Consider the following 14849-nt stretch of genomic DNA (forward strand, 5'->3'; position numbering starts at 1 on the left):
GTTGCCCCAGCTGGACCTCGCTGCACATCCTCCCCATCACAAATCAGCTGGGGACTTTCAGTAGACAACAACAGAGCTTGAAAGAAAAGCCGTTTTCTTTGAGCATTATATAGTTTTGCTTTCCATCAGCTTGACATGTGCTATGCAGGTTTCTTCCACAGGGCAGATACTCTGGCACCAGACTACTGAAACCCTCTGCAGATTCAAGCACTTTGCCCAAGAGTTATCAGTTCTGCAGAGAACAGGTAACATTAAGATCACCTGTGACCTCAATCATAGAATCAAAGAATTACTCAGGTTGGAAAAAACCTTGAAGATCATCAAGTTCAACCACAACCTAACAGAATCACAGAATCACAGAATCACAGAATCACCCGGGTTGGAAGGGACCTCGAGGATCATGTAGTTCCAACCCCCCTGCCTGGCAGGGCCACCAAACATACACATTTAGATCAGGTTGCCCAGGACCCCGTCCAACCTGGCCTTGACCACGTCCAAGGACGGGGCATCCACAACCTCCCTGGGCAGCCCATTCCAGGGCCTAACCACTCTCCTAGTAAAGAACTTCCCCCTAACATCCAACCTAACCATGCTACCCTAACTCTTAACAGCCCTCCGCTAAATCATGTCCCCACATCCAAACGGTTTTTAAACACATCCAGGGATGATGACTCAACCACCTCCCTGGGGAGCCTATTCCAGTGCTTAACAACCCTTTCTGTAAAGAACTATTCCCCGATATCCAACCTAAACTTACCCAGGTGCAACTTAAGGCCATTTCCCCTCATCCCGTCACCGGTGAGAAGAGACCAACCCCGCTCTCACTGTGAGCACCTTTCAGATATTGGAAGAGTCTGCCCTCAGCCTCCTCTTCCCCAGACTGAACAGCCCTAGTTCCTTCAGTCTCTCCTCACAGGGCATACTCTCCAAGACCTTCCTAAGTCTTGTTGCCGATGGCAGCTTTCCACTGTAAAGTCAAATTAACAGAAAATTGATGGAGAGACCAGGAGGAGATCCAGGAGATCTGCAGCAGATGGGTCCTACCAAACAAGAGCTCTTAGTTGTCAGCTCCATGATGCAGCATCAGTAAAGGCTCCTGGCAACGACCAGCACAACAGAGGGCAAAAGAAAGCAGCTGGCGGGCGGTGTAATGTTTTCTGTGCTCATCTGAAAAAAAAATCTGCTTCATTTCAAAGAGCAGCCAAAACTGACATCAGCTTGAGTATTGAAGCCACTCACCCATAGTAATAGGATTGGTGTTTCTGCTGCATTTTGCCCTTACTCTGACAGTCTTGGGAAAGTAAGTCCCTGCCTTGGGAGCACAGTGAGTGTTCGGTGTTTTCATCCACTACAAGCTTTTGACCTTGTAAATAAAGCATGGCTGTGGCAATTGCTCTGGGCCCACAATATGAACAAGTGAATGTATCACTTATAAAACCAAAGTAAAACAAAGCCCTTGAATCCGAAGGACAAGAAGGCAAATTTATTTTTGTTGGCATGCAGAAACTTACTCCAGAAAGTACCTGGCATGTTATTCAAGGAGCCTTGTTGACTGAGCATTTGATACCAAATTAAATCAGACTCCAACCTAAAGTAAGTAAGCATGGATCTACAGGAGCTAAGCTTGCTCTAGCCTCCACCTAGTCCCTGACTGTCTCTTTTCAGCCCAAAGTCAGTAACACCTCAGCCACCCAACTCCCCAGTACTGGTCAACCATCTGAAGGTAAGAATTTTTTATTTCCAACTTACAAATGGGGAAAACCTAGGCACAGAGACACAGTCTGCAGATTTGCAGTAAATGAGCAGCAAGACAAGAAGGGCAGGGGTTCCAGACAGGCATTTCTGTGCAGTTCACCAACCCAGACAGTGAAGGAGTGTGCTTATCACTTGCCAACATCTGCAAAACAAAATCTTTCATGCATCAGACAATGGCAAGAATCAGACCTTGTCTTCATGATGATGCAGCACCTTGAGATTATTTGTAGTACCTCTCAGGTACCTGCTGGGAGCTGCTGCCTCCCTTGGATGTTTCATTTCCCTGGCTCAAAATTCAAGTGAGGTTATAGATATGTATCTGGCTAATTGTTTTTTTGGAAGCAGGAGAAAGTTCATAAAGTCAGCCCTATTTCTCAGCCCTATTTCTCTGCTTGTGCACAATGCCAGTTCAGTCATTCCAGACCAAGAGCTAAATAAACACGTATACAATGACATTTTAAACCACTGGAAAGCTCCCAAGCACTATATGTAGCATCCCCTCAAAGCACAGGCAATTTACACTAGCCACAACTAATTGTTTGTACACAAACTAATTGTTCTTAATGTTATACACATTACAAAGTTTTCTAATTACTACTGTGTATCTGATAATGTGGTGCAGCATCTCAGTGGTCCAACTCCCACATTAATATGTTAAATGAACAATTGCAGAACCACAGAGGCAGAATTTAATAAAGAGGAGACTTGGATTAATATGAGCCGAGCCTGATTTCCTTTCATAAAGCTTGCGGTCAGCAAGCAGGAGGTAACCCAAGGCCACTGTTCTTGCCAGGTGGGAGAAAACCTCAATGAGAAAAACAAAATATTTTTCTTAAAAACAAATATTTTAGAAGTCTGTATGTAAATACTGGTCAGTGAGACCAGGAATTTCTTCTCTGTTTTATTTGTCTTCAGTTTGCTTCCCATTTTACTAACTCCAATGGCTGCTATGCACTGTTTTAAACTGTCTTTTTCAACAACTTTTCCAGCCACTCTGAAAATTTCAGTGTAAAACACAGAAAACCAAGTGCTGGTAAAAAAGCAGAATGAAGAAAATGTCTCTGCTGATGACACATCTCTCAGGAGTAACATCTGATAAAATACACACAATTTTGCGTAATCCACTATTAGAGCATAACACAAGCACACTTTCTCACTAAAGGAAAAAACAAATGAGCAACTCAAGCTCAACACACTGAATTCTCTGGAGCTGAGGACATTTCAGATGACTGATGTAAGGATGCAGACAAGCATGCTGAAAGCAACCATCAATCCCCCAGCTACCAGCAAGGACAGCATGCCCTCATCTCACACTGTTCATCTCACCTGTCTCCTGTATAAAGCCCACAGTGGGAAGGCCTATACATCATCACAATGCTTTTGAGCACTTTTCTGTGACACTGAAAATGTTGCCAGGGTCACAGATCTTCCTAAAACATGGTTTGGCATGACAGGACAAGGGGGAACTGTTTTAAACTAAAGGAGAGGAGATTTAGATTAGACGTCAGGGGGAAGTTCTTTGGTGAGGGAGTAGTGAGGTGCTGGAACAGGCTGCCCAAAGAGGTTGTGGATGCCCCAACCCTGAATGTGCTTAAGGCCAGGTTGAATGGGGCCCTGAGCAATCTGATCCATTACTTGATCCAGTGATTGGCAGCTTGTGGTGGGGAGGTTGGACTCTGATGATCCTTGAGGTCTCTTCCAACCCGAGCTATTCTATCATTCTACCTGAGCTTTCTGCCTTGCTGCACTTATGCACTCATACTCTCTGTCTGCCCCATTTTTTGTGCAGAGGATCCTCTCCACTGTGGACACACAAGACCTAACTACGTGTGGAATGTGGGCGACCAGCAATCTCAGAGAAGGCAGGGAATCTAGCTGCTGGATCATGTCCTCGATGCTTTTTAGAGTACCTATCCAAAATGGGTATGGGTAAGTTTCAAAGGCTGACATCTCCCTGGGACTGCGTAAGCTAGTTTTCCCACTATGAACACCTGGAACTGGTACAAAGCTGCTTTCAATTTCTGGGGTTTGCTTTAGCACCTCTATCAAGGCAACCCATCCAAGCTCATTCCTACAAAATTGGAGCTGATGCGCAGAGTTTGGCAGGCCACATGTCTGCTCCTACATGCATGAGAGCCTCCTAGGCAAGGAGCTCACAGCAGCTCCTGAGCAGGGCCGAAGGCTGTCAGATTTCTCTTCTATCTGCAAACTGAAAACCCTTACAGGTCCTTGAGCAGTTGCTCAGCAGGCAGTTATCAGCACAAGAGGTAAACAGCCATGCTGACTACACGTGCTTTCCCATGACGTGAGTAGGTCAGCAGTGGGTAACATGACTGTCACATGCTGGTGCAATAAGAAAGCCTGCTCAGATGGAGGCACATTAAACTTTAAGCAGTGGCTATCAGTAAAACAGCTCTCATGTAATCCCGGCTGTGTGACTAAACCCAGCCCATGGAGGACAGTGCTAAATAATCATGTTAATGAAATGTCTTGAAACTTGAGGCGTGAACCTGTGACCACAGACTGTTCCTTACTTGTGGGAGATGATGGTAGGGGGAAGCTGCTTGTGGTCCCCAGCCAGGATGCACTTTGGAGCTTTCAGCAGAGGTATCCAGCAGCTGGCTTCCAGGGCTTGGGCACACTCATCTATCACCACCAGATCAAAGTAATTCTCAGGCAGCAGCTTCAGTGGGCCATCAGAAGAAGCACCTAATTGAAGGAGAAAGCGCACAGCTTAGCAGGAACTCACATGAGCAAGCAACACATTTTTAAAACAATTCATAACGCTTTAATTGTGGCTAAGGGAGACAGATAGAATAATGTTTCTCTGCAGATGTGTAAAAATTCAGCTCTGTAGTCCATGACAAATAAATATACATTACATGTATAGGTCAGAATTGTTTTTTGCTGATAGCAGTTGGTAATCCTTATGGGTCCCTTCCAACTTGGGATATCCTGATTCTTTTATTGTTTGCCCTTTTTTGCCCTGGCATCTGGGGCCAAAAGCTTCCGAACATCTCTGAAACAAGTGAAACACAGACGATTAATAGAACAATATGCTCAAATACTTCACCAGAACAGAAACAGAGCAAAAACACTACTGAACACCCACTTTCCTTCTGCCCTCAAATGCAAACAAAACTTCTCAGGAACAAAAACTGCAAGAATGACAGACTTGAGATTGGGTGATCTACTGAGGGATGCCCGAGGGGAAATGAGCAGTGGAGACCCACGCTCCCCAGCCATGCTGAACTCTCATGCTCAACTGTCCCTCCTTAAGGGAGGGAGAAAGACTACCATCTGACATCTAACTAATCTTGTGGCCTTCTATGATGGAGTGACGGCATTGGTGGACGAAGGGAAGGCGACCGATGTCATTTACCTGGACCTGAGCAAGGCCTTTGACATGGTCCCCCACCACATCCTCATCTCCAAATTGGAGGGAAGTGGATTTGATGGGTGGACGACCCGATGGATAAGCAATTGGTTGAAAGGCCGCAGACAGAGGGTGGTGGTCAATGGCTCTATGTCCAGGTGGAGGCCGGTAACAAGTGGTGTCCCCCAAGGGTCTGTCTTGGGACCGGTGCTCTTTAACATCTTTATTAATGACATCGATGAGGGAATTGAGTGCACCCTCAGCAAGTTTGCTGACGACACCAAGCTGAGTGGTGCGGTTGATACGGTGGAAGGAAGGGATGCCATTCAGAGGGACCTCGACAGGCTGGAGGGCTGGGCTCGGGTGAACCTAATGAGGTTCAACACGGCAAAGTGCAAGGTTTTGCATTTGGGCCGGAAGAACCCCAGGCACCTGTACAGGCTGGGAGGAGCGGTCCTTGAGAGCAGCTCGGCAGAGAAGGACCTGGGGGTCCTGATGGACGAGAGACTGAACATGAGCCAGCAGTGCACTCTGGCAGCTCGAAAGGCAAATGGGATCCTGGGCTCCATCAGGAGAGGGGTGGCCAGCAGGGACAGGGAGGTGATTGTCCCTCTCTACTTGGCTCTTGTGAGGCCCCATCTGGAGTACTGTGTCCAGGTGTGGAGCCCTCAGTACAAGAAAGACATTGAGATTTTGGAAAGGGTCCAGAGGAGGGCGACTAAGATGATCAGGGGGCTGGAGCACCTCCCCTATGAGGACAGGCTGAGGGAGTTGGGCTTGTTCAGCCTGGAGAAGAGAAGGATGCGGGGTGACCTCATTGCAGCCTATCAATACCTGAAGGGAACCTACACCCAGGAGGGGAGTAAACTCTTCAAAAGGGCTGACAACAGCAGGACTAGGGGAAATGGTTTTAAGTTGAAGGAGGGAAGATTTAGGTTGGATGTTAGGGGGAAGTTCTTTACTAGGAGAGTGGTTAGGCCCTGGAACGGGCTGCCCAGGGAGGTTGTGGATGCCCCGTCCTTGGACGTGTTTAAGGCCAGGTTGGACGGGGTCCTGGGCAACCTGATCTGAATGTGTATGTTTGGTGGCCCTGCTAGGCAGGGGGGTTGGAACTACATGATCCTTGGGGTCCCTTCCAACCCGGGTGATTCTGTGATTCTGTGATTCTGTGACATCTGAGACAAAAGCTGTTTATTTTTTACAACAATAGTATATTTGTAACACCGACCAAACAGCTCTTACACAGATCCTGCTGTAATCCTGACATGAAATGATATTGATCCGTGCACTGATCAGAGGCTGTGAATTTCACGGGCATCAACAAGGCATTCACAAAAAATAAAGAAACAAAAAAGGGGCTGCAAAAGAAAATGATGCAGAAGCCAGGTGCCAGACATGGAGATTTTAGTCACAGCACTCACAGAGATGTCTTTTTCCAAAGCTCTCACGCTACTGCACTGTAGTTCTGAAACCAGCACTGATTAGGAATGATTTTGCTTTGACACTGCAAACCCTGCTGCCTCTACAGCTTTATGTCAGTTCAGATGCCAGAGTTTGTCAACTGAGATGCTGCTTTCCTTACAAATAATTTCCAGCCTATATGAGTCCATTGTGGCTCATATAACAAGAGGCAAACAGTTTGCACTTGACTTTTTTTTTCTTGCCATGCTACAAGTGGAAGGAAAAGAAAGAACCAGAAAGATTCTCTCTGCCTAAGCAAGCCTGTCCTACTGTGGCATACAGCTCTGCAGACAGTTTTCTTCCCCTCTAGCGCTGCAGCTCGGCTTATCGAACTTCCATTAACTAAAGGTCGCTGCTGTCCCTCTCTGTTGCCATGATTAAATTCTCCCTCTGTTGAACCTAGCAACAGAGCAATGTGGTGTGCATCAATAATTCCCATCAAACTAGACAGTTTTTGACAGAGAAAAACACAAAGTCCAACTCCTTTGTTTTTCTACCACCTTTTGTTGAAACAGAATTACACAGACCTCCAGACTTGCTAGCAAGCTCCAGAAGAAAAGCACATCTGATCATTGCAATGGCTAGCACAAAATACCAGTTTTATTAAAAAACAAACAAACAAGCAAACAAAATAATAATAATAAAAAAAAACTCCCTATATTTATTTCAGGCAAAACTGCCCAGGGATACGGTAAAGTCACTGTCCCTGGAGGTATTAAAGAAACATTCAGACACTGAACTAAGGGATGTGGGTTACTGGGGAAATATTGGTGGCAGGTGGATGGTTGGACTGGATCATGGAGGTCTTTTCCAACCTTGGTGATTCTATGATTCTAAGTGAGAGAGAATACCCAGAAAATAATTCACTAGAATGATTTTTTTTTAACCTTCATGTTAGCAAACTGTGAATGCCCCATGAGGTTCTTTTTTATGACCTCAAATTACTGATGTTTCTTTTCAGTGAATAATCTCTGAGCAACCAAATCTGAGGATTAAAAGTGGGCTCCGGAGTATTATACATCTGATCCAGAAAAGCACTTCAGGATGTGTTAAATTTAAGCACTTTTGTTTCCCTTCAATTGCAAGGGTATTTATTACTTGCCTATGTGTAGTTGTGCCTACATGTGCTGCCTGACCAATACCTGGAACAGTTCCCAAAATCCCATGTGCTTTATTCCACTTGGGTGATTTACACAACTAACAAAACACACACAGGCTGAGATCAGGCTATGGAAACATGTGTTGTATTCAATCAGCCATGGAAATTATCCAAGCAGGAAAGCTTGTGACTTATTAAATCAAGTAGCTTGTGACTTACAAAATAAGTAGCAGACTATACACTTCCAAAAGCACTTGTTTATGCACTGAAAGCTCAGCTCCAACTCAGAACTAAGATGGGCCAGCCTAGTTCCCAGCAAAGGCTCTTCAAAGACCTATATTCTAAATTCATGAGGTCTTCTTCACCTTCATTTCAGAGTGGAACAGAAGAAACACATGCTAGGACGTAAGCAGGGAGGATCTCGCTGCACTCCTGCACACAGGATTTTGACAGCATGCAGCAAACTTGACTGACTCACAGGAGCAAGAACTCTAAGGCTCCCTTCTGGCAGGATGCAGCACTGCATAGTTTACATGAGACTTGACAACGGGAGGTAAAATATTGCCAAGAAAAAGAGGATTGTGCACCTGTATTTGTAGCAAGGACTATACTGGCATGGGTAAGGGCTGCAGTCATGGCAGTTTCTTCTCGTTCCTTCAGCTCCTTTCTCAGTGCCTTAATCTTGCTGAGAAAATGGCCTCGCTCCCCTTTATCTTGAGCCTTTTGGGATTTTGCCTGTAAAAAAAAAATATCAAGATAGAGCAAAGAGGGATATGTTCAGCTTATCTGATAACCAAAGCAGACAGATTCAGCATGGCTCCTCTATGCCCACCATGACCCACTGGCTTACCAAAAGCAGCTCCACAAAGCCCCTGGTTTCTCTTCCCTCTCCCTACCAGCAAGCCCCTTCTTGCAATCAGCACTGCTTGAAATGCAGTTAAGTATGACTATAGCAATACAACCCCAGGCTCAAAGCATGAAGCAGCAGAACAAGAATACCACTGCCTAACACACCCTCCAGGAGCATCCGGAGTAGCATCATCACTCTTGGTCTAGACAGTGATGTCTCAGACATAGATGGCCCATACTTCAACTCTTCTGGCTACACATTTTGAATTAGAAACGTAAACGACTGTTAAAGAGTAACTCCTTGTCTTTAAACCCTCGGTTTCAGCCCTGCTCTGCTCTGTGCTTTTTCAGTGTCCAGCAGGGATAGAAGGTCAGACGTTTTGGTCAATACAACAAAGTTCACACAGGAGCAGAAGTACTTTAGCACCAAGAGGAGAGTAAAATATAACAGTGAGGGTTTTGTGCCCTTGTTGGGTGAGGAACATCACAAACACACTCTGTCTTAGTCTGCTCCTAGCTCAGGGGAAGCAAAGACTCTTGGGCTCCAAGTGACCTTGAAGCAGGAGGGGCCCCAACATGACTGACCCACAGACTACCACAGCAGCAGCTCTGCATTTTTGAAGAGGCATCTCTGAGTTGCTGTAAATGATTCACAGCAACACCCAGACAGGCTCATGGGGATTTTTTTTTAGCAACACCGATTAAATATATCTAAACCATCAAATCATCACCATGGATTGCTAGCACTACCCCAGTTACAAATCAGCAGCTATGAAACAAGGGACAAGCTATTGGTCACTGCAAGTCACCGTGAGAAAGCTGCCCAAACACTCAAGTGGGAATTTGGACTATTTTCTTCGAGGGAAGGCTGATGACATGAGTAACCTAACAAGGGTACACACACAGGCTCTCACACGCAGCTGAACCAATGAGACCTGATGGTTCTAGAACATCTTCTGTATGAACGGATTCTCTGGTCCCCAACACAGCTCAGCTCATATCACAGCATTCCCTCTAGCAAAGACATTTCTTTGTGCCTCTTGTCTACGCAGCCATCCTGCTTTGGTTATGCTTCTATGTATTTAATATCTGTGAGGTCTTGACATGTAAAGGAGAGTCAAGAGGGTGGACAGATTTATAAGTTACAGGGGAGAGATCATACAAGCATCTTTCCCTTAGCTTGGCTCAAAAGAAGAGGGTGGGTGCCAATCCAGATATTCATTGAGCTGAAGGAACAAAATAGATCAGTGTCAGCTTCCTCTCTGCTTGGAACACAGGAAGATTATAGAGCAAAATTGCTGGTGCCAGTACTGCCAAGTTTTGCATCTGTTCTGCAAAAAACATCTAGTTAGAAAATTAGCAATAGCAACTGGCTTGTGTCATTAAGATCCAAACATCTGGCTGAATCCAGCCCACTGCAGAACTTTCAGTCAACCCCAAGGACAACACTTGGCTCACTGAGCCCACTCGCTCCTTGTTAGGGCATCACAGGTGCCAGCAGGCTCCAATCTGCACTGTTTGGGCCCCCACCCTTCACGATTTGGTCTAGGAGCTGCATCTAAGGTCACACCTTGCTTCCAAAGCTGAGCTATAGGGTTTTGCATACTTGGCTTGATTTAGGCTGGCTTTCTTCTGGAGTTGGTTGTAGGTCTAACTAACTGGTGGCCTGAACTGCCAGCTGATCTTGCTTAATGCCACTAAAAATATCTGCCTTTTTTGCTCAAGTAACATGGGATTACACCCTTGTTGGTACACACAGTATTCAGAAGTTGATGTCCTGGAGTACTTCCAGCCTACACTGTAAGAAAAAAATGATGGACAGAAAACATGTATAAAGAGCATGGATTTTCAGGTGTGCTACTAGTCTCCCTAAGGCTGAATGTAAGGAAGAAGAATAAAAGGAGAGTCAAAATGGGGAGTGAGCAAAGGAAGAAATGATTAAATGAGCAACTAGGGGAAACTGAAAGGAAGACACTAAGGATTAGGGAGACGATCCAGGGCCTCAGAGGTGAACTGTCTGTCCCCTAGAGAGGGAAAGGGAAGTCAGTAGGTCAGGTGCCTCTTTTCTGTGGAAAAACCTGGTTGTGGTAGGGCAAAGCACCATCATACAAGCTGGACTGCAGTAGTACGTTGTTAGCTCTTGCTTTTTTGCCTGTTATTTTAGAGTTCATCAAGTGAATCAACAGTTATGAAGTTTTTAAAAAAAGAAATAAATCCTGCTTATAGCTGTGACTACAACAGGGTCTCCATCCCAGGAGATAAGTGTATTCTCATCACAAACTTGCCTCCCAGCTATGAGTACGACCTCATCCAGCTATTGGATGCCCTCTCTTACCCTTACATGAAATGTGCAAGAACAATTTGTCAAGTGACTTCTCTGAGTGCTCAAACAATAAATATGCTTGAAGACAGCAAGAGAAATGCTGGATGATGCATAGACACATTTGGGAAAATTGAAGTCGCTGCCACAGCAGTGGCTGCAGATTAATGTTCATGGAGCTGAAAGCCATATTCAACCTCCATCATTTAAAAAAAAATAATACATGCATGGTGCACTACTGAAGGGCAGAACAATATGCTTGGGCAAGTATGGCACAGCACATGTAGGGGTATGAAGATGCTTTTCTGTGTGTCCCACTGAGACAAAAAACCTTGCCTAAGTTGGAAGCATCTGAAGAATGGCTTTTGGACAATGCTACAACCAGCAAAATTCTAATTAGCATCAAAGCCTATTATCCCAAATAGAAAAGCTACTCCGTAAATTAAGTTATAAAAAAATAAATTAGGTTGAGAAAGAAAAAATTAAGGATGCACTTTTATAGTGTACTCTACTTTCTACTTGAGGTGGCTGAGAGTGGGAGGGAGTGTCAGGACAGCTAGATATCTCATCAGGAAGTGAATTAATGATGCAGACGCTTCCCTTCCTCTTCTGGAGAAGAGAACCGTGTGAACAATTCCAGGCAGATAATCTGGAGAGCAGGACACTGCAGCATCTCCCCATGGTGCAGCAGTAATGATTATGATTTTGCCACTTCAATGAGGAATTCTGCTAGGAGGAGCTTTGCCCTCCTCTGGCTCTACAGCAGAAAAAGATGAGTGCTGTTGGACAGTGAACAAGCAGGCTCAGGCACACTCCAGAAGAGAGGCTGTCTCTGTGAGATGCTTCTTCAGGCTGGAAGTGTCCCCTGATTCTGATGGCTTTGCTTGTGCCTTAATGCCTTTTCTCCAAGGCCAAGTTCTCTTCTAAGGGTAATCAAGAAGTGGCAGAGTGACTCCTCACTTACAAAGTAGCTTGCCTGGCTAACAGATGGAGTACTCTTAATATAGAGAGATGGCATTCAGGTTACCCATGTGGGGTGTGTTGTGGGGACACTTACAAAGGCCTGGTCAATGTCCTTCCTGACATCTGCCACTATCTGGGCACTGTCACTGCGAGCCAAGACTGCATCCAAGGAATGCTGCTGGATGGGCTCCAGCAGGCGAGCAGGGTGCCCGAGCCGCAGGATGCGGGCTTTGTAGCCAGCCAGTTTTTCCACCAGGTTATCCACTGCAACATTGGAAGGGGCACAGCACAGGACCTGTGAGGGGGGAAAAAAAACACCAAAGTGCTTGTTACTGCCATAAGTGAAGCACTGGAGCAACAATGCCTGAGCAACAGGAAGGCACTCAGCAGAGAGGAGGAGATGAGAGCACGCAACTAGCAGGAAAAAAATCACTGGCATCTCCACAGCCTCCAGACACCAAAGGCAATTCACAAATTCTCATCTTGGCTTGAAGCACCAGCGCAGGGTCTCTTATAATTAGAAGCTTCAAAGCTCAGGTTTGCTCTTTGCACCTCATTTCAGCTGGTAGGAAAAATTTCCCAGCCAGCATAACACAGCTGCTACTGGATTTCTTCTAGCTGCCATGAACCCCAATGAGTTTGCAAAATAAATCAGAATGGTTGCTATCACTGCACTCCTGCTGCTGATTACTCACTTTCAGGCCTTGCTGTACAGCTTGCAAGATGATCTCTGCTATTGTTGTGGTCTTCCCTGTGCCAGGTGGTCCGTGGATGATGGCAAGCTCCTTTTGTGCTAGGGAGAAGGAAACAGCCTCCCTCTGCGATGCATCCAGTGAGTCATTGTAGAGCTTTAAAGGCACTGGGGAAACAGCAGGAGATTCACTTGGACCTCAGCCCTAACTTACTGAGAAGCACAAATCCATAGCCCAAATGTTGGTGATAACTTTCCCGGGGAGCAAGCTACACTGTATATACCACCTTCCAGAAGAACACAAACTGGTAAAAGTAAGGATTGTTCTGCTTCTTGATCAAGCTGTCCATGCTGCATCAGTCTCTCCCCCACCCTGTTTCTCCTGCTCAGTGATGTTTCAAAAGGAGCAAGCATTTGGTTGTGAACACAGCTAGTCTCAACTAACTTTTGGCAGTGTTTTAGGAAGCATTTTCTTGCCATAATACAAAACCTTTAGGGCAGGGAGGGGATATTTTGAAGGTGAGCCAGTGTATTTAGCGAGCGTTCAGTGAAGAGAGAGAAGAAAGTGAAGAAAGTGGCTGATCTTGCAAACGAATTGTTTCTCTTCCAGTTAACAAACTCAATGAGTTGCTGTGAAAAAGCAGTGAAACAAACTACAGCATCTGTGAACAAACAAACAAAAAACAAGCCCACAGCTGTCCTATACTGTTTAACAGTGACAGAAAAGGAAGGCAGGAAATAGATGCAAGCAAGCAGTATAAATATTGAAAACTTAAGTTAATTTGGATTTCATTATTAGAAAGGAAAAAAGGGAAATGAATATGCAAATTGCATTACAAGAGAATTGGTTTCACTGCAAAAGGTGGAATTCTCATGAGCCACTTTTTACTTCCAAGATTTATATAATTTAAATCCATTATTTATTCTCATCTGACTTAATCCTGCTGCTAATCTGCTTGTTCATTATGAAAGTTAATTACAGCAGAAATATGACTCATTACACTGAGGTTTACCGAAAATAATGTTCCCATGAAAGCTTATATAAGACAAATCTCTGGGCATCATTCCCTGCAGGGCATCATCTGCTTTATCTCTACCTCTGCATTAAGGGCTTGATCAAAAGCTTAAAAGTTTCCTCTGGCTTTAGATATGTTAACTTATGTGCAACTCCTACACAACCTTTGGCACTGAGTTTTGAATCAGCACATCCAAATGAGGTGTTTAGGTTAAACAAGCATAGCTATGCTAAGGATGCTGGTGGGGAAATAATGGTAATGTTTTCCGCTCTTGCTTTATGTTATTTTTGAGTTAGCCTGCCAGTGACTAAGAGAAGAACAGCATGCATCCAGGGGGCAAGGAAAAAAAGAATAGCTTAAAAACTACAAGGCATTTCCCATAGTGAGGAACAGCTGGGATGTAGGAGTCATTGATATTTCCTTGCTCAAAGAATGAGGTCAGAAAGAGGCTTCTCCACACACAAGCACACCCTCTTCCCTCTTAATCACAGCTGCTAGGAGCTGCTGGAAGGGCAGTTCCTCTCTTCTGGGCTGGGCACATTGTAAGCCGTGGAGGAGGAGGGTGGCAAAGCTTGTGGGATGCTGCGGCTCCTCTAAACTCTCTTCCATCCATCAGCAGGCTTTAAGCAGGCTTCTCTGAAGAAATGCAGTTAATCCACTCCAACAGGATGGCCCAAGTGCTCTTTACAAGCAACCAGTTCAGGATTTGCACAGGTAGTCCCAAGAGACAGCTTTAAACCAGCTGCAGCCCTGTGGCACCAAGTCTGCATTGACTCCTCCTGCTTTGCCCAGGGCTGCCAATCTCCTCCCTACAGCCTGTAGAGCAGAAGTCTGACAATGAAATCTGCATTCTTGGTAAGGGTGAATCTAAATGGGGTTCAAGTAGTCCAGCTCCAGACTCAGAACTCTGTGTAGGAGCTTTATGCTTGGAGGGGGGAGGGGAAAACATCTTGGCCATCATGTTTGGTCTTCCAGCAACATCTCCTTAGACAGGTAACTTTCCATGCCTTCCTTGTTAAGTATTTAGCAGTCGAGTTGTCCAGACTGCTTAGTTTGCCTTGCAGATTTCAGGGCCCATCTCATGGCTCCCATGATGACAGGAAGCATCGCACAACAGAGGGACAAAAAACACTGAAGACTTTTGCAAGTGATATAGCATGAGCTCAATATATGTTTTCCTACAAATCTGTTTGCTTTCCCAGATCTCTGCCTGCTGAGTTGGATTTTTCTGGGGGCACCTCTGCATGGGGCTAGGCTTGCAACAGGGAATTCTCTGTATGAGAGGGATATTGTGCATCCAGCCTGGCTGACTCTGTGGT

At 45.3% G+C, this 14849-nt stretch overlaps 1 protein-coding gene across 2 annotated transcripts in view; it reads right to left on the bottom strand.

The window, feature by feature from the left end:
* The window catches only part of IGHMBP2 (immunoglobulin mu DNA binding protein 2), a 37046-nt gene that overhangs the window by 14249 nt on the left and 7948 nt on the right, over window positions 1-14849 (bottom strand). For both annotated transcript variants that reach the window (XM_048947290.1, XM_048947288.1), the window contains exons 5-8: window positions 12519-12682; window positions 11918-12118; window positions 8279-8426; window positions 4290-4464 (exon numbers count right to left, since the gene is read on the bottom strand). In XM_048947290.1, the coding sequence (XP_048803247.1) occupies window positions 4290-4464; window positions 8279-8426; window positions 11918-12118; window positions 12519-12682 (688 nt within the window). The remainder of the gene's footprint in view (window positions 1-4289; window positions 4465-8278; window positions 8427-11917; window positions 12119-12518; window positions 12683-14849) is intronic.

The sequence above is a fragment of the Lagopus muta genome, chromosome 6, assembly GCF_023343835.1.
Source record: "Lagopus muta isolate bLagMut1 chromosome 6, bLagMut1 primary, whole genome shotgun sequence".
Taxonomy (NCBI): domain Eukaryota; kingdom Metazoa; phylum Chordata; class Aves; order Galliformes; family Phasianidae; genus Lagopus; species Lagopus muta.